We start from the raw sequence: 19,453 nt of genomic DNA on the forward strand, positions 1-19,453 counted from the left end.
TCTTCTCGTGTGCTTCTGTGGGTTTCACAAAGATGTCTGATGGAAAACATTGAGTTGCTGTAGTGAACCCAAACACACTTCAGTCCTCTTCAGAGCAGATAACAAAGTTCATGTGAGTCACAGACTTAAAGCAGCAGGAACACTTTCACACAAGAGTCTTAGTTACTGTGAAGTTTCATGTCTGTTGACAATAGACCCGAGAGTCGTCTGCTTATCAGACATTACAGATTTATTTTAACAGATTTGATGGACAAAATCAATCTCAGATACAGCTGGACTCAGCTTCTTCTATATCTACACGATGGATCGTAGTTCATTATAAAACACGATTTTTAAACTTATTTTATAACTAAAATGTTCAACAGCATGTTTCAATGAAGGAAGAAAAACGTGGCAACTCTATAAGGAGACTCAGAATAGATCGTAACAAAGTCAAACTCTTCTTTTTAATAGATACATTAAAATTTGGAGATATGAAAGAAACCCTATTAATAAACTCCCTGTATATACAGTGTGTTGGAGTTTCTTCTAACCATATGATGAAACTGTCTTCAAAAGAAAGCTCAGTGAATGCATCACAGACACATCTGATTGTGTTAAAGTGCCCTCTGGTGGAAGGCTGTTTGACACTGGACCTTAAACATTCGTTTGGAGACCTCGATAACAGACTCAACAGTTCTTCTGTCTGTAATATGTGGATCACTCAGTGTTTGTCTTCACTTACCCGCAGGTTTTAATTCAGGTGGTCATACAAAAACAAAACAAAACAAACAAACAAAGCAAACAAAAACAAAACATTTGAGGGCTCTGAGGAGCTTTTACAAACCTCCATGTACTTAAATTCATGAGACTATAATCAGTGTATTGATTGATATTGTTTATGTCTGCAGGTGTTCTGTCAGCAGTGGAGAGATTGTTTTCACTGAGGCGACCGCTGCTTCCAGAAACATTACAGCATGATGAATAAGAGGTGTTACTCACTTTCTCATTAAATCTGCTTAATAATAATTTTAAATAAGTATCACCTGCACTATCATCTGATATTTATTTTCAGTGATGATTTTTTTTTATAAGAAGCTGATTTAATGAGAAAGTGAGTTTTTTTTTTGGCTGCTGTTCCAAGATTAAACCATGCTCCAGTGGTGCCATCTACTGACATTAACCTGCAACAACAGGCCCTCAAACTGATTCTGCAGCACTCAAAATTTTAAAAATCCACTTTGTGAATGAGCAGCAGCTGTTTTGTTTCTGATATGGAGCAAACGTCACACTAACATATATAAACTATGGGTCGCCTGCTCAACCCCTAGAATATATGACCATATTGTTGATTTAGTTATGGTGTTATACACACACTTTATTAGGAACACCTGTGTAGTGTCAAGTTAAACTCCCCTTTTGCCTTTGGAACTGCTTCACTTCTAATACTAATAAAAATACTACTACTAATAATAATACATTTTATTTTAGGGTACCTTTCTAAAACCCAAGGTCACCTTAAAAAGAGACAAAGATGTCAATAAAGCAGTAGATTAAAATAGATTCTAATAAATTAAAATACAAAAAAACAACAAATAAAAACAAAACACGCAAAAAAATAAACAAGATTTGACATCAAGTAAAATCAGTATTAAAGTGAGGAAGCCAGTTTAAACAAGTAGGTTTTGAGTTGTGACTTAAAAAAGGGAAGGGAATCAATATTTCTTAGGACTGAAGGAATTGAGTTTCAGAGCCGAGGAGCAGAGCGACTGAAAGCTCTGTGCCCCACAGTGATAAGGGGAGCAGAAGGAGCAACAAGATGAGTGGCAGATTAAGATCTGAGAGAGCGGAAAACAGTGGTGATATGAAGCGGATCACAGAGATAAGGAGGGGCAAGGTGAATACACTTCTTCGTGTCATAGATTTAAAAAAAAAAAAGTGCTGGAAACATTTCTCAGATATTTTGGGCCAAATTGACATGATACCCAAAGTTACTGAAGATTTCCAGAACATCCTAAAGGTTTGTGTTTTATGTGGTGACTGCAGAGGCTGTCTGATCACAGTGAACTGATCGTGTTAAAGAAAAAGTTTAAAATAAGTGGTGTGTTATCCTGCTGGAAGCAGCCATCAGCAGATGTGGTCTGAAAGAGACGGACATGGTCAGCAAGAACACTCAGGTAGGCTGTGATGCTCAGCTGGTACTAAGGCAGGCTGGATCCATTTTCTTGTTGTTCACACGAAATTCTGATTATACAGTCTGAAAAAACAAATATTTGGTTGGTTCCTATCTTGAAATATGAACCATGTGTGTTCACAGCGAGGTAACATCCAGTCAAAGACACCGCCTGTCGACGCTCGGCTCTTTTATTTTTCTAAAAGAGGAAACAACTCAGAGCAGCGAGGTTAAAGAGGTCAAAGGTAAACGGTTCACTACTACAGCAGCCAATCAGAGTGAGGAGCTTAATCCCTCCATTCAAACACAGAATATAAACAATACGCTGTAAAGCAGATCCTGACCGTCTGCAGTGAACACAAGTGTAAAACTCATTTCAGTGCAAATAAAACATCTTCCTGTTACCTCGACATTCGACAGAGTCACAAATAAACCAAGATAACATTTTAAAGGATAAAAGACAAACAGGAAGCCATCAGCTTATTGCAGGCACAGCTTTTGGTTATTTATTGAGAAAAGTTACAAAATCATTTGGTCATATTTAAAACAGTTTCATATTTTTTAAGTTAATAAGTTGTTGTGTTGTGATTGTTAACATAAAAACCTGCTCTGCAGAGGTTCAGTGAAGCAGTTTGTTCCTGGTTCCTCAGTCAGCATGAAGCCTGTGTGTGGTTACGCCCTCTGAGCCCTCCTACACTCCACTGGTTCAGTGAACACAGTGTGAGTCATGATGTTGATCTTGTTAGTGAAACTGAAAGTGAGCTGATACAAATATTCCTCTGGGCTGCTCGCCAGGCTTGGTTCCTCTGGAGGTCTTTGTTTCAGTGCCAAGAACAGAAAGCAGCACCCTGAGCTTCACCACCCCTGAGCCCACAGTGACAGACAGCCACAGACTGGGAAGCTGACTCACACTCACAGGCTTTGACACACCAATAGCTGTGTGTGTGTCAATACATGCCAGAGAGCTTTAAAACAAAGTTAAACATATTTAAAACCCTCTCAGATTTCTTCATAACTAAATTTAACTGTTGTTGCATTTTTTATTGTCAGTTTCATTTCTGCTGCCAGGTTGTTCAATAAATATACAAATATGGAAGAAAGATGACATGATTTTAATGTCAGATCTGAGATTTGGACTTTAAACTGCTACAGGCTGTTCAGTGACTTTAGGTCTAACCCTGAAGAATCTGTAGACATGGATGACAGGTACTCTCAGGTATTCTCTGCAGCACAAACAACATGCAAAGTGACACGCAGCTTGTGCTGCTGAAACTTTACCCCTTGGCTTTTTTGCTGGTGTCAGTAATGTGAAACTCAACAGATGCACATGAAACCTGATTCTTTAAGCAGAGAATATATCTCTCTATTATACATCTCCATGAAGTCTTCATTGGTTGTGTTTGTTTCTTACATTTAATTTGGTGTGTTTTTATACAGAAGGTCACTGACTCATTTCCTTTAAATCCTCCACCCCCGGTTTACTGTAAGTCGGTATCATTTACCAGGAAGTCTCTTTCTGTTTCACTCTGGACTCTGCTGCTCTGTGGTATTCATGCTCCTGTTAAACATGGGATATTTTAAAACCCTTCTATTTTGTTTTCTAATTTCTGAGTTAACAGGTGAGTGAACAGAACGTGTTTATATTTTTACTTCTACGAGTTCTCTATCTATCTGTCTGTCTGTCTGTCTGTCTGTATGTATGTATATATATATTAGGGGTGCAACGATACACAAAATTCATGGTTCGGTTCGGTTCGATACTTTGGTGTCACGGTTCGATATTTTTTCGATACAAAAAAAAATGTTCATGCCTTTTTAATTTGTCATTTATTAAAATTTATTAATATATATTTTAACTCAAAAGTACAGTTTTTAAATTTGACCTAACCCTAACCCTTGTGCGTGTTTTTTATTTTGTCAGAGGAATTGGTGCACAAATTATCACCACTCACCAATCAGTACTGTCGCTCTCTATACACAGTTCGCGCGATTGCAAAATGAAAGCAAAAAAACAAGCGCAAATTCAAACGCGATTTCAATATGTCACATATTGACAGTGGCTCACGGATGCCAATGACATAATTACCCAGCTACATTTCCGAAAGAATGCAAAAGCATTGACATATATTTTTCCTTCCTACAATAGCCCGACGGGCAGGGCAGAGATAGATTTTGGTAGCCCGACTGGAAAAAATCGCTAGCCCCAGGACGTCGGGCTAGCGATATTGCGAGCCCTGTATCTGATGGAGAAATCACTCATCTTTGGAAAAGAGAGTTTATTACAGAGAAATGTCTCTTTCCAAAATAAAAGCTATACTATACGCTTCTTCTGGGCTATATTCTCAGCAGCATATTAAACATATCAGGTCCCCATAAGGAGAATCATGTGCTAACGGCTGTCTAAATGACTCGGGTAAAGTTTGTAGCATGCATGCTTGTTGTTTTTGTCTTTGCACTAGGATGATGTCGGTGTAAATGTGCAGTCATATTCGTTGTGTTCCCACTAGTGCTTTCAGGTTAATCTCGTTGAAATGAACTTAACGCTACAACACGGCAAATCTCCGTTAACGAGCTACCGCCGATCGCCCCGTGCATGGGGCTAGAGGGCCAACACATTAACGAGCTAACTGCGCTAACACACTAGCTCCCACCCATGTAATTGAACATTGCATGGCACATCCAACATACTGTTTTACTTTAGTCCATGACGCGCTTACCTTCAGGGTCATACGTCACATGAAAACCAAAATAATTCCAAACGCCAGATCTGAATGAGGGTGGGGGACGTTCAATTTGCCATGTTGCAAGGAGAGCTTAACTTCTGTCTTGCTAGCTTGCCCTGCGCTCTTCCTTCTGACTATGCTGTCTGTGTTGAGCGCTCAGTGGATCTGCGCTCGACAGTGCAGCCTAGGCGGAGTAGTCGAACGCAGATTCACTGAGCGCTCAACACAGACAGCATCGTCAGAAGGAAAGTTGATAAAATAAATTACAAATGTTGTATTGTTCGATACATATGCGTACCGAACCGAAAGCACTGTATCGAACGGTTCAATATCGATACGAATATCGTTGCACCCCTAGTATATATGTGTGTATAGGCCTGGGAGCTTGAGGGTCCTGCGCAGTATCTTAGCTGTTCCTAGGACTGCGCTCTTCTGGACAGAGATCTCCGATGTTGTTCCCGGGATCTGCTGGAGCCACTCGCCTAGCTTGGGTAGCTCCAATTACCACGGGGACCACTGTTACCTTCACCGTCCACATCTTCTCGAGCTCTTCTCTGAGCCCTTGGTATTTCTTGAGCTTCTCGTGTTCCTTCTTCCTGATATTGCTGTCATTCGGAACCGCTACATCGATCACTACGGCCGTCTTCTTCTGTTTGTCTACCATCACCATGCCCGGTTGATTTGCCACCACCATTTTGTCCGTCTGTATCTGGAAGTCCCACAGGATCTTAGCTCGGTCATTCTCCACCACCCTTGGGGGCGTCTCCCATTTTGACTTTGGAACTTCCAAGCTGTATTCAGCACAGATGTTTTTGTACACTATGCTGGACACTAGGTTATGTCGTTCCATGTATGTTCCATGCGGCCTTCTTGTAATCAATGCACGAAGTGCACATGTTGGTCAGCTTGGTTTTACTGTCTCGGGCAATGGCTCAGTTTACCACTAGCTGGTGTTTTGTGCCTCTGGTATTCTTGCCAATCCGTTTCTGTGCCCCGCTCATGTATTGACCCTATGATGCCTGACAGGAGCTTCCATATAGTACTGAGGCAGGTTATTGGAAGGTAGTTGGATGGAACCAGTCCCTTCTGGGGGTCCCCGAGGATCAGGACTGGCCGCCCTTTAGTTAGCCATTCATTTGTGGTTCATTTGTGCTGCCAGACACTCGTGGAGTGCAGTCAGCTTCTTCAGCCAGCAGGCATGAACCATGTCAGGGCCTGGTGCTGTCCGACTCTTCATACTGGAGACGCTTTCTTGGATGTCTGCCACTGTGATGGTTACTGGTCCCTGTTTAGGGAGCTTGCTGTGGTCAGCCCTCAGATCCACTAGCCACTGAGCATTGCCGTTATGGGTTGCATCCTTCTCCCATATGCTCTTCCAGTATTGCTCCGTCTCCAGCCTTGGTGGTGCTGTTCCCCTGCCACTGAGAGTACACCTTGGCTGGTTCTGTGGAGAACAGCTGGTTTATTCTCGTGCCTTCTATCTCTCTGGTGTATCTCTTCAAGCAGCTGGACAAGGCTGTGAGTTGTTGCTTGGCAGTTTCCAAGGCCTCAGGTATGGACAGCTTCCTGTACTTCTTAGGCACCTTCTTCATCGCACCTTTCTGCAGCTCCAATAGTTGGCTAACCTCCCTTCATGCTACCTTAATCTTGGCCTCTAGTCTCCCCATGGAGGTACTGCTCCTCGTGGCTGTTCAACTTTTAGCCAAGCATCTCATTGATCACTGCTGCCATAGTATTTTTTAGCTTGTTAGTCTTGGTAATCGTGGCTGTATCGTCTGTACTGCTGCATTCACATAATCTAGTAGATTTTCTGAGGGTGTTTCACGTAGTCTTGGTAACCAGCTACTGAGGATCAAGGTTTCAAGCTTCGCCATTGTCAATGGAAAATTGTACTTATTAGTCAGTATAATCTTTCAGTGATATAAGTTCACATATGGTAGAATACTGCATGTAGTTATTTGTATTAGGAAATATTTAACCATGTATGCTTAGAGGCGTATAATCAATTGTGTAGTGACAGGATGTGTGATCTCTAGCAGGCTGCAAAAGGCTTAGTGTGCATTCCAGGAATGCACACCTACATCCTGGGAGCATGGGAAGAGGTCGTACCTTGTTTTATTGTTTTAACGTAGCTATGTCTGTTTTAGTCTAAGTGCCTTTTGTTGTGATGAACTGCTGGACTTCTTCACTGTGTTATCTAGGGTGAACCATCTAGGGTGAGGGGGAGACTACCCTCTTTATGACCAAGGATGTTCCTTTTGTGTTGTTATATGACCCTTTGATCAGCAGGACGCCACACACACACACACACATGCACGCACACACACACGCACGCACACACACACGCACACACACACAAGCACCCACTGAAGAGTATAAATAAAGACCGGGGCAGTTTCTCAGCGCGAGCCTCAGTGCTGGAGGCTGCCCTTGCTAACAAGAAGTTCTGTGTGTTTCTCTTCACTGAGTCTTTACTGAAGAAGTGTTTTAGAGTATATTTCTTAACATTATTTGGTCCTTCGTAGCCGGAGCAGAAAATATCAGAACTGTTTTAGAGTATAATTCTTAACAGCCATGATTTGGTCTCTCAGGTCAGTTCCTCTCGCACTCAACACTTCTTCTTCTATCAAACTTGGGGCTTGGCACCCAGTCTTGGGTGGGGGTGATTATATCTCCCCCCGACCTGTCGTCCATGTGGGATATGGTCCTGCTAGACCAGGGGTCAGCAACCTTTAGGACCCAAAGAGCCATTTTTCCATGCAAAAGAAAACACTGGGAGCCGCAAATACTTTTTGACATCTAAAATGAAGATAACACTGTATATATTGGGTTTTTTTTTTACCTTTATGCTTTGTCTGAACAACTAAGGTGTGTGTTGTTGTTAATTAACACATTTTGAACTCTTCAAGAAATATAACAAAAGGAAAGACACCCAGCTGAACTAAAATGATCCATCTAGCAAACAAAAACTGTTGTGAGCCGCCACCCTTATATCACCTTTGGGCTTTTGGAGCCTTGACCTGACTTAAAAAAAAAAAAACTGTAATAAAGCATTATGCCGCTAAAAAATGAAAAATAGATATTTGCAAAATTCTGCCTAAATATGTATTTTACCTGGTTAATGTGTGTCGCGGGGCACAGTCTGCAGCGCCGCTGAATGGAAGTCGGACGCACCTGAGTGGCATCCGCAATCACGCCTCCCCGCCTTAAAGTCTGCGCTCTCTCTGCTGTTGTGTTGGTGTGTGTCGGGCTGTGAGCTGAAAAGCTACAGCTGGCTGTATGGGTGCAGCAACCGTGTGTGAAAAGTGGTCAATAAAGAGATGCTGAAAAGCATGTTCATGCAAACATCGTCGGGTCTGCTGTGATATGTTTACAATGGGACTTCTGCTCCTGAACGTCTGCGCACAGTGTCTGCAAATCGGGGCTGTACAAAGTCACTTTCTTCTTTACGCAGGACTGTAAGCTGTCATCTGTGAGGCGTGACCGGTGTTTGTTTTTAACATAGTTCATGGTGGAGAACAACTGCTGACATAATGTGGATCCGAAGATCCATAATTAACCTACCTGGGGTTGAAAGTCTCAATAAATGCACAGCGTTTCGGCGGGTATACCGGCTTCCGCGAGTGTGACGCTTATTTTGAGCGATGAAAAAAATAATAGAATACAATTATATTTTAATATTTCAATATCACAATAATCTTCCAATTTAGAACTACAAGTTAAAAAAGAACTAACATGAATAAAATACACTTCAGCTAAATACTTCTAATTTATTTTCCCAGACGACGCAGAGCCGCACTATAAGGACTAAAGAACCGCATGTGGCTCCGGCGCCGCAGGTTGCCGACCCCTGGTCTAGACCTTAGTGCAGCGTTTGATACTGTTAAACATAATATTCTATTAGTGCGATTAGAACATGCTGTAGGTATTACAGGTACTGCACTGCAGTGGTTTGTATCATATCTATCTAATAGACTCCAATTTGTGCATGTAAATGGAGAGTCCTCTTCACACACTGAGGTTAATTATGGAGTTCCACAGGGTTCAGTGCTAGGACCAATTCTGTTTACATTATACATGCTTCCCTTAGGCAGCATCATTAGAAGACATAGCATACATTTTCACTGCTATGCAGATGACACCCAGCTCTATCTGTCCATGAAGCCAGATAACACACACCAATTAGTTAAACTGCAGGAATGTCTTAAAGACATAGGGACCTGGATGGCCGCTAACTTTCTGCTTCTGCTTCTTAATTCAGATAAAACTGAGGTTATTGTACTCGGCCCTGAAAAGCCTAGAAATATGGTATCTAACCAGATTCTTACTCTAGATGGCATTACCTTGGCCTCCAGTAACGCTGTGAGGAACCTTGGAGTCATTTTTGACCAGGACATGTCCTTCAACGCACATATTAAACAAATATGTAAGACTGCTTTCTTCTATTTGCGCAACATCTCTAAATTAGAAATATCCTGTCTCAGAGTGACGCTGAAAAACTAGTTCATGCATTTATTACTTCCAGGCTGGACTACTGTAATTCATTATTATCAGGATGTCCAAAAAACTCGCTGAAAAGCCTTCAGCTAATCCAAAATGCTGCAGCAAGAGTCCTGACAGGGACTAGAAAGAGAGAGCATATTTCTCCTGTTTTGGCTTCCCTTCATTGGCTTCCTGTTAAATCCAGATTTGAATTCAAAATCCTGCTCCTCACATACAAGGTCTTAAATAATCAGGCCCCATCTTATCTTAATGATCTTGTAGTACCATATCACCCTATTAGAGCACTTCGCTCTCGCACTGCAGGCCTACTTGTTGTTCCTAGAGTATTTAAAAGTAGAATGGGAGGCAGAGCCTTCAGTTTTCAGGCCCTCTTCTGTGGAACCAGCTTCCAGTTTGGATTCGGGAAACAGACACTATCTCTACTTTTAAGATTAGGCTTAAAACTTTCCTTTTTGCTAAAGCATATAGTTAGGGCTGGACCAGGTGACCCTGAATCCTACCCTCTCTGCATTGAATCATATCTGTTATTAACCTCTGTCTCTCTTCCACAGCATGTCTTTTATCCTGTCTTCCTTCTCTCACCCCAACCGGTCGCAGCAGATGGCCGCCCCTCCCTGAGCCTGGTTCTGCTGGAGGTTTCTTCCTGTTAAAAGGGAGTTTTTCCTTCCCACTATCGCCAAAGTGCTTTCTCATAGGGGGTCACATGATTGTTGGGTTTTTCTCTGTATCTGTTATTGTACGATCTACTGTACAATATAAAGCGCCTTGAGGCGACTGCTGTTGTGATTTGGTGCTATATAAATAAAGTTGAATTGAATTGAATATGTGGAGCATGAGTGGACACTCCAGGACTTTTCCTTCCTGTTGAGTTTGGCATCTTTGTAAAAGGTCTCTACAGATTATTTTTTGGTGACTGTGATTATGTTTCTCTATGTTAAATATAAATATGTTAAATATGAAATATATAATGTAATTTTTTTTTTTTTTGATTGCCTTATTCTGTCTGAGTGAATGTTTTATTTTAGTGTGAATGGGAGCAGCTGGTAAGCCTTATTAATTAATTACCTTCAGGATTGATAATTAATAAAAAGTGTTTTGAAATTAAATGATAAAACAGGGGAAAAAAATATTATTTCCATGTCTTCAGCTCTTCAGCACGATGTTCAGGCGAAGCTTGGAGTTGACGTCACTCTTCAGTGTGAGATTTCCACAGATGAAATAATCTCAGTGCTGAAGTGGAGCAGAGCTGACCTGAACACAGACGGCTACGTCTATTTCTACAGGAACAAACGCTCCTATGAAAACTACCAACATCCATCTTTTCATGGCCGAGTGAAGCTGAAGGACCCGGAGATGAAGGATGGAGACGTTTCTCTGATTCTGAAGAACGTTACATTTAATGACACTGGGATGTATGAGTGTCACATAGCAGTGAGGAACCCTGAGAGAAGTAAAAGAGTTCACACTGAGATCAGTCATTTCATCAACCTCACAGTCACAGGTGAGTTTGTGGAGCTCATTAAATCTAAAATAACAACTTCCTCCCAGCTTTATGATCCACTTAGAATTCTCTCGAACTGTGACTTCTGTTCTCTCTGCAGCTGAAACACATGACATCTTGTCAGAGAAACAAATTATGGAAAAAGGAGATGGACATGGAAACATGGATGATGCTGAAAGGGTTGGATCTCCGACTCTTCAGGTTGTTGTTCCTGTGGTTGTTGTTGTTGTTGTTGCTCTTGTTGCCGTTGGTTTTGGGGTACACCGACAAACTCGTCAACATAAGAAGCAACATCTAGTCAAGCTTCCTTCTGAAGACTCTGCTGTAGTGTAATGAAGCTGCTACAGAAATATATAAGATTTATTTATTAAAACTAAAGCTCAAAAACTGAAAAGCACGTTGTTACAGCATTAACACATTTTATTACATTTATTTATATACAGCTTTTAACAAATTTATTAAACCACATTCATAAACTAAGAAAAAACCCCAACATCACAAACAGCTAAATTCACCTTCAGAATATTCACATCTAATCCTGGATATGAGCGTAAATGCATTCACACACACACACACACACACTGCAGGCCACCATCTCCAGTCTACTTCAGTTTTAGTCTTTTTCTGGTCTGAGTAAAAGGATGGACATTTTACACTTAACGTCAATATTATTTTTCTTATTCTTCCATTTTGTTTGTGGTTTTTTTTTTTTTTAAATTCAAGTTACAAAACTTTGAGGAAAAACACAGATGCCTTTCTTTTGACGGAAGTATTGATATTTTTTATAGTGATCAGGTCATGTACTGTGCTATGGTTTTATTTTATTCCAGGTTGTTTAAATTTAGCTGCTGTAGCACTGAGATATCTCAAAGCTTGAGGACAAAGGCATGAAAAAGTGCACATTTAATCAACACCAATTAACTTAAATAAGGAATTTAGGAAATATATTGTGCACTGGGTTAAATATGATGAAAGTAACTGTGAATATCTCTGATCTGGTTCAATGAATGACTTTAAAAATGAGAACATTCCTGATGTGCTGATGGCAGCGTCACTATACAGAAGTGCAAACCAGGAAGTTAAACGCTTTTCTGCATTAACACAAACTGCCTGAATGATAAAGAGTTTACATTTGAATATGTGCAGGTCTACTGGGAACACTAACGCATATTTTATGTGAAATACTGTTACAATTTGAGGTAGTTTTATTAAAATATCTGTGTTTTGTGAGAAGGTCTCTCAAAGAAACTGTATATTTAGATATGATCATTGTCCAACATCTTCACAATGAAATGAAAACAGTTGTTTTATGATACAACCTGATGTTATAATATTTAGAGGGATTGTTGAACCTCACTGTGAACTAAACTAAACATGAATTAAACAATGCAAACAAATGTGTACTGAATGATCCCACCCTGGGAAATAAATAGGAATAAATAAATGTGTAACATTGATGAAAGTCCAAACTTTAATATTTTTGTTTATTGCTGCTCAAAATTGTTATTTCAGTTATAAGAGCTGTTGAATTTTCCGGTAACTGTTGTTTTCGTATCAACTCTGAGTTATTGTTTGAAAATATTATTGTTCGAACCATCACGATGAAGCAAAGTCATTCACACTGATGCTGTTTGCAAGATCAGGTGGAAGCTGCTCTGTGACAATGAATGTATTTCTACTTGGCTTGAAAGATCTGTGAATGCACTGCTGATTTTGTCTGTCTTTAAATATACAGTACTCATAAAACAGGGCAAACAAAGGAAAATTAAAAAAAAGAAAAGAAATAAGAAATGTTATGTACTTTGCGTTCTGTACAATATGCCAGTTTACTATTTAATATGTTATTAATACATCTGTGTGTAACAGATTTTTATCATTAAAATACTTGTCATCAGCTGTCCCCAACATGTGACATCAAAGTATCGGGAATCTGTTGGAAGAGAAAGAGAAACCATTGGTATTTCCTGTTTCTCACCCCATGAAAGCCCCGGGCAGGAAACAGATTTGAATTTATCAGAAAGCCTTTGTCCTGTTTTTAAAACACTTCTTAAAACACATGATGTGCATCAGTCAGCGTTTTGTTGATATTTCATTTTTTTTTCAATTTTTTCCTTTGTATTTAATACTTTAATAATCACACTGTTACAGTTCCTGGGCCTTTGACACAGCATTTTGTGTTTCTGTTGTGGACTTCTTCATTCTTTTGGATTTCAAGATGTGGTTTATGTTGTAGTTCTGTCGTTCCTCTATGCATTGTTCTGCTTCTGAGTTTCCCTTGTTCCTGTTTTATTCTCACATTCTGGTGTCTTGCATGCTTGAGTTTAATTCTACATGACATGTCTCCTTATCCTGAGATTATTATCAACTGTGCTCCCACCTGTTTCCTTTTCCCTCGTTACCTGTTGTGTGTATTTAAGCTTTTCAGCAGCCATTCAGCCTTTTTAAAGACAGGAATAATCGTTGTTGCCATTCAGTATGGCTTCCACTCCACAGAAAACTGTATGATGTCCGTCATCATCTGGATGATGCGTTCACACGCTCCAACAAATTGAGATTAATTTTGCTCTATTTTAATTCTGCCAGTGCTTCCTTCCACGCTCACGCCAGTATAAAAACTTTGTACTCAAGTGGGTTTCCATCAAATATCAGCACGTCTCACACAGGCAAAGCGATAAATGAAAGCTGCTGTGATGTCATTCTGTTTTTGGTTTGTATTGAAAATGCCTTCAGGTGCTTCTTTTTTGACTTGCAGCTTCATAAGTTGCATTAATTCCTGTGAGAGAACTGTTGGTGGTGGTTGTTTTTCATGCACATGAACTCAGTGAAGAAAATCACAAATATCTCCACTTAGCTGAATATTATCTGCCTCTTTCCTTACAGCACCCTAACAGTGAAAATCGATCCTTCCTCTAACAGACTGTAAATGGATCGTTTTCCTTTGAGGTGAAAGGTTTTAGAAATTGCAGGTTGCTGAATCTTTTAAGGCTAGTAATTTATGCCATGTTCCAAGGACTCGCTCATGCTCTGTGGCCGATGATGCAGTTATTTCAGCCGAAAAAACACAGCCTACTCACTTTTCCTCAGTCGTTGATCCTGTTCCTGTCACTCACACTTCTCCATCAGAGCAGCTCTCTCAACTTCTGCTTTGATCTGTGGTGATGCTGCCGAGCCAAGATTTCCAGCTGCCTTTGCAGTCAACGAACCATCTTCAGTACAAGTGTCTGCACCCATCTCAGGTCGGATCTCCTTTTTGGTCGTTACTTATGGAGGTAACAGCCCTCTAGTGTCCAAATGTGTAACAACACAAACTACCAACAAAATACTAAATGAGTCCTATCTGCACAGAGGGAGTTCCAAACTGTCTGTAGTTTCTGTCTGTGCTGCCGCACCTTGACTCATTCTCAGTTTCATTTCTTTTAAGTTTTATTGAGTCTAAAAAAAAACAAACTGAAAGTGAAAATGTCAAGCATGAATAAAGAGAACAAATATGCAAATCTGACCTTTATATCATTCACAGACAGACTTACGTGAAGGGATTTTTTTACCTATGAATTTAACTTCAAGGTAAAATTTGTTTCACTTTGACATTTTACAGTGAAATCAATGAATACTTCAATCTCTGAATTTCAGTCATTCATTCATTGACTTTGTTCAGAGAAGTTTCCCAGAGAAACTTCTCCTCATAGGACCATAGATGCTAATTTATTTCAATATATTTATTTAATATACTTATTTACTGGGTACTTGTGAGCGACAGAGGTGTGATTTCCTTTGAACTTTCCTTTAAAGCATTGTCATCTCTCAGTCTCTACCATGCTGTCATGGATGGCTTCTCTCAACGTGCTGCTGTCTTTATGTTTGATTTCTACATCTACCGGTGAGTTAAACCCAGAACTGAAAATAGATTATTACAAATTGTAAGTAATGTTGAATCTGTATCATTCTGAGTAATTTCTTCAACACTTTGAAAGATTATTTCAGGTTTTTTTTTTTTTTCAGCAGCAAATGTTGCAGTCAAATAGTGCAAAATATAACATTTCCTGTCTTAAAATCACTGTTTAATCACCTTGATGGAGACTTATCTGTTATTACTATACAACACTTAACAATGAGACAATAGTTGGCAATAGTACAAACTGTGAGTGGGGTTGTCTCTGTTCAGAGGCTATTTTGAGGATTTGTTCTAAATGAGTGGAGATATTTGATCAGAAAAGTCTCACATTAAGCCCTTGTTGATAAGTGATGAATAGACTTGTTCTTATGCACTAAAATCTTTACATCCAAAATGACTTAGAAAAGATGTCACTTTGCACAGTATAGCGCTTTCATACTCTATGTCTGAGCCATTCACACTTGTCAAGGTACCGCCTGATTAACCAAAATAAAATTAAAGTAGAAGTAGTCACCAGGCAGAATTATATTCCATGTTTAAAAAACAAAATAAAGGAAAAAAATTTGTAACACAAATGTATCACAATATATTGTCCTACTGTCCGTCCAAGTTTCTCGCTGCTGTATTACTAAACTAATCTTTGCAGCAACTTTGAAGGTGTTTGCCTTGACGTGTCACACGCTGAATGTTAAAACTTGTTACAGTCTAACCCATTTTCAGACTGAGTCAGGACTTCAGACAGTTTGATATAGTTCAATATAAGCCCCTCAGCATCTGAAGTGAACATCACGAGATGCAGAAAACTGTGACTGTTACAACCACAGAGCTTTAAAAGAAACAGAAAAGGTCAAGTCAACGATGAAATGTCCAGACACAACTCAAATAACTGTCCTCTGCTTGGAAGTGGTCTCAGCTTTCCCTCCACAGGCCCACCTACCTTGAAGGGGGATTTTTTAAATGAAATCCTGGCTGTCAGTATGACTCTACTGTGAGACCACTTGAGAAGAAGGGGCTCATTACTGAGCACAATGTGATGAATTGCACTGTTTCATGCTAACACATCAGGCAGAGCTAAAACCAAAAGGTTTTACAACATTAGTCGAATAACTTCTCAAATACAGGAAAGTCAAACCTCACACGAAGGGAGGTGGAGACAGTTTGTAACCATATCTGTTCAAACAAGAACCTGAATGTGGAATAAATCATATTTAACATGTCGGACTTGTGTGTAAACATGTGTTTACCTAGAAATTAAAAATATATGGCATAGGAATCGAGAAGCATTTCCATGAAGGTTTAATCACTGACTGTTAAGTGAACGTCATTAACATCAGTCTGAAGTCACTGTCTGACGGCCAGGAGATAATTCAAAGGAGACATGTGTTCAGCTGAAGTCCATCTGACAGCTGGATACAGCTGTGATCACATCTGCTCGGGTCTGGTGTCAGAGAGCAACAGTGGTTCATTATCTGGGTGGAGATCATTCCAGGTGTTTTAAATCTAACTTGGAAAGCTGGTGAAGGAAACTCAAAACTTGATATGTCACGAACATCTTCAGGGAATTTGATCATGTTTAACACAAATGTTTACCTGATCTGAAGGACCAGACTTTTGTTTCCAAGAGTCAAATATCACTTTAACATCAGAAAAAGTGTTTTTGTGTTTCCAGGCAGAGCAAATCTACAGCAGAGAGTCTGAAAAAATGAAGTGAAGTAACACAATAAAGAAGAGTTGCCCAAAATTCCTCCACAGATGATGATGTTATACAGAAAAAACCTAGGGCATTCCTATCAAGTCACTGAATCATGAGTGTGCTTACATACCTTACTGAACACTGTGGGCGGATTAAAAGAAGCACGTTTGTTTGACTCACTAAAAATGTTTCCGGTGTTTTCACACCTGAAACCACGTGCTTTATGTTAAATGTTCCTGTGAGTTCAGGTCACTGAGGTGTGTTAAATATTAAAAATGTAACTTCTTGTTTTTCCTTCAGCTCTTCAGCAGGATGTTCAGGTGAAGCTTGGAGATGACGTCACTCTCCAGTGTCAGATTTCCACAGATGAAAGAATCTCAGTGTTGAAGTGGAGCAGAGCTGACCTGAACACAGACGGCTACGTCTACTTCTACAGGAACAAACGCTCCTATGAAAACTACCAACATCCATCTTTTCATGGCCGAGTGAAGCTGAAGGACCCGGAGATGAAGGATGGAGACGTTTCTCTGATTCTGAAGAACGTCATGTTTAATGACACTGGGATGTATGAGTGTCACATAGCAGTGAGGAAAGCCTGTGAAAAGTAAAAGAGTTCACACTGAGATCAGTCACTTCATCAAACTCACAGTCACAGGTGAGTTTGTCACCTCTGAGAAACTGCAGCACCGCCCATGTTTACAGCCCTGCTAGAGTTTCCTGCACTTGTGATTTAACACATGAACATCCAATAGATGCTGAGCTAAAACGCTTCACTCACAGCCGCCTTGATGTTTAGATGTTTTCTGTGTCTAAGTGGAAACTGTTCAGAAATTGAAGCTGTTAACTTGCAGAACTCACACCTGTTAGTTTCCTTCTGTGCTGGTGTGTGAAGGACTTTGCTCTGAGAGCTGCTGTTTTCTCTGCAGGTGAAACACATGAATACATGAGGGATGTGGATGGTGTGAAAGAAGAAGAGGCACAGAGAGATGTGGATGACACATCCGAGGTGGAAACTTCAACCACCCTGAAAGTCTTTCCTGCCGTTGTTGCTGCTGCTGTCGGTGTCGCTGTTCTTGGTTTTGCGGCACTTTGGAGATTTAAAAGAAGCAAGAGTCAGCTCACTGAGGCGGACAACCAGCCGGAGGTGTGAAACCTCCTGTTCTCACCACAGCAGCGATCTGGTGTCTGTGCAGGATCAATAAACTTTGGTCTCACTGGGTCTTCTTCTGCTCTTGTGGTTCTGTTGGTAAAACACAAAGAACAAAAAAAACCTTGACTCTGTTTCACTGTGAAGTACAAATAACATGATTTAATACCTCAATATTAACGCATTACATGTTGTAGATCATTTGGTTAAATGATCACTCCACAATCTTTGTCTGTTGAGAGCTGCTGTACCTACATCTCTTACAAACTACCTCCAACACTTCAGTGACTGGGATGCAAGTGAAGACAGATGTAACATCGCACGAGACCACGGTTTCATCTGCCTTCATAATGACTTCTCTCATCTTCTCAACAAAATCCAACGTGTGGTGTTCAGAGCTGAGGATCGAGGCAGAAACTTAGAGATGTGACGGAGTTGATCATACAGACACCTATATAAAATGATGACCTGTTTATGTATCTTCAGTAAACCACACAGACCTGGTGTAAGTCTGATGTCATTAGCTGTTTAAGGGTCCAAATTCTGCTTCAGGTCCCAAAAGTCAAACGAACACTGCAGCATCCTTGTGAGTTAAAAACTGTCTAAATTCTTTCATCTTTAATAAAATGATCAGTGTTGCTGCTTTACCAGGTGTAACAATTGAGTTTAACATCCAGGCATCCATGAAAACAGATTTTATTAATAAATTAAACAGAGTTAGAAGTTAGCAGGGAGTTAGCTCACTCGTCTCCACCTAAACATGATTTACTATTATCTGACTGAGCGATTTCAGAAACAATTCAAACAAACAGCTCTGCTATCACTTCCAACATAAATGAGCCTTATGCCCATGTATTCTGTTTTTGCTTCCTGCCTGTTGCCTCATGTTTAATTAGTTTCAGATGTATTGTTTGCATGCCAATTCGTAGCTTCCCTCATTACCTTGCATGTTATAGTGTGTGGATTCCTTTGTGCATCGTTGGACACTCTTGACACTCTTCAACACCCACATTCATAGTACATGTTAAAGTGAAGGCACTATTTATTGACAGATGAATGAAATACATCACTTTTAATAGGAACAACTCAACCTCAGCCTCTCATTTATTGTAATAAACTATGGAAGCATCACCGATGACCTGCTTGTATTCAAGAAGTACTTAAAGACAATTTTCTCCCTCTAGTGGTCATGTATGAAACTATCAGTGTGTCCCTGGACAGCTGTGAGTGGAATGATCCAGTTTGACTAAATCAATAAAAATCTAATAGATTGTTGGAATAATCTGTAATCAGAGGTGACAAATCATCAGATCTGTAGTGACTGAAAAACTGAACACAAAATGTTTAATTTTGAAAATGATCGCACAATTTACATGTGAGAACTGATTATTATGAAGCAAACTAGCATAATCTCCATGGAAATCCACACTCAGAGATAGAGCTGCTCAATTAATCGAATTTTAATCACGATTACGATCTGGGCTTTCAACGATCATTAAAAATGACTGAGCCGATTATTAGCCCCTCCCTCATTTATCCGCGACACCTTAAAGGCCGGTCCGTGAAAATATTGTGGGGCATAAACCGGTCCGTGGCGCAAAAAAGGTTGGGGACCGCTGATTAAGAGGACCCGAGGGAAGCTCAGAAAGCTAAGCAGAAGTTATTTGAAGAGGAGAGTGACTGCTGTTGGTTGAAAAGAGAGGTAAAAAAAAAACTTCAGTGGTGTTGCACACTATTTTATATTATTTTTTAAAGTCATTGTTAACCCTTTAAATCCGGTCAGAGCAGCATGCTCCGTTTTGTGTAACTATTTTTAAATCCCTGTAGAACCTGGACCATGTA

The 19,453-nt window shown here is 40.1% G+C and overlaps 1 protein-coding gene across 2 annotated transcripts; it reads left to right on the top strand.

Moving 5' to 3' along the window:
- The first annotated feature begins 2,812 nt into the window (after nucleotides 1–2,812).
- Nucleotides 2,813–12,276, top strand: LOC120746638 (myelin-oligodendrocyte glycoprotein-like). 2 transcript variants are annotated; one of them, XM_040052069.1, is made up of 3 exons: nucleotides 2,813–3,771; nucleotides 10,526–10,879; nucleotides 10,980–12,276. In XM_040052069.1, exons 1-3 carry the CDS (start codon nucleotides 3,705–3,707, stop codon nucleotides 11,210–11,212), a joined length of 654 nt encoding a protein of 217 aa, XP_039908003.1. In that variant the 5' UTR covers nucleotides 2,813–3,704; the 3' UTR covers nucleotides 11,213–12,276. The 2 variants fall into 2 exon arrangements, with proteins under 2 accessions (XP_039908003.1, XP_039908004.1); XM_040052070.1 differs by lacking the exon at nucleotides 2,813–3,771 and having other exon boundaries at nucleotides 10,129–10,879.
- The last annotated feature ends 7,177 nt before the right edge of the window (nucleotides 12,277–19,453 follow it).

This window comes from Simochromis diagramma, unplaced genomic scaffold (genome assembly GCF_900408965.1).
Source record: "Simochromis diagramma unplaced genomic scaffold, fSimDia1.1 OVJJ01000201.1, whole genome shotgun sequence".
NCBI lineage: Eukaryota > Metazoa > Chordata > Actinopteri > Cichliformes > Cichlidae > Simochromis > Simochromis diagramma.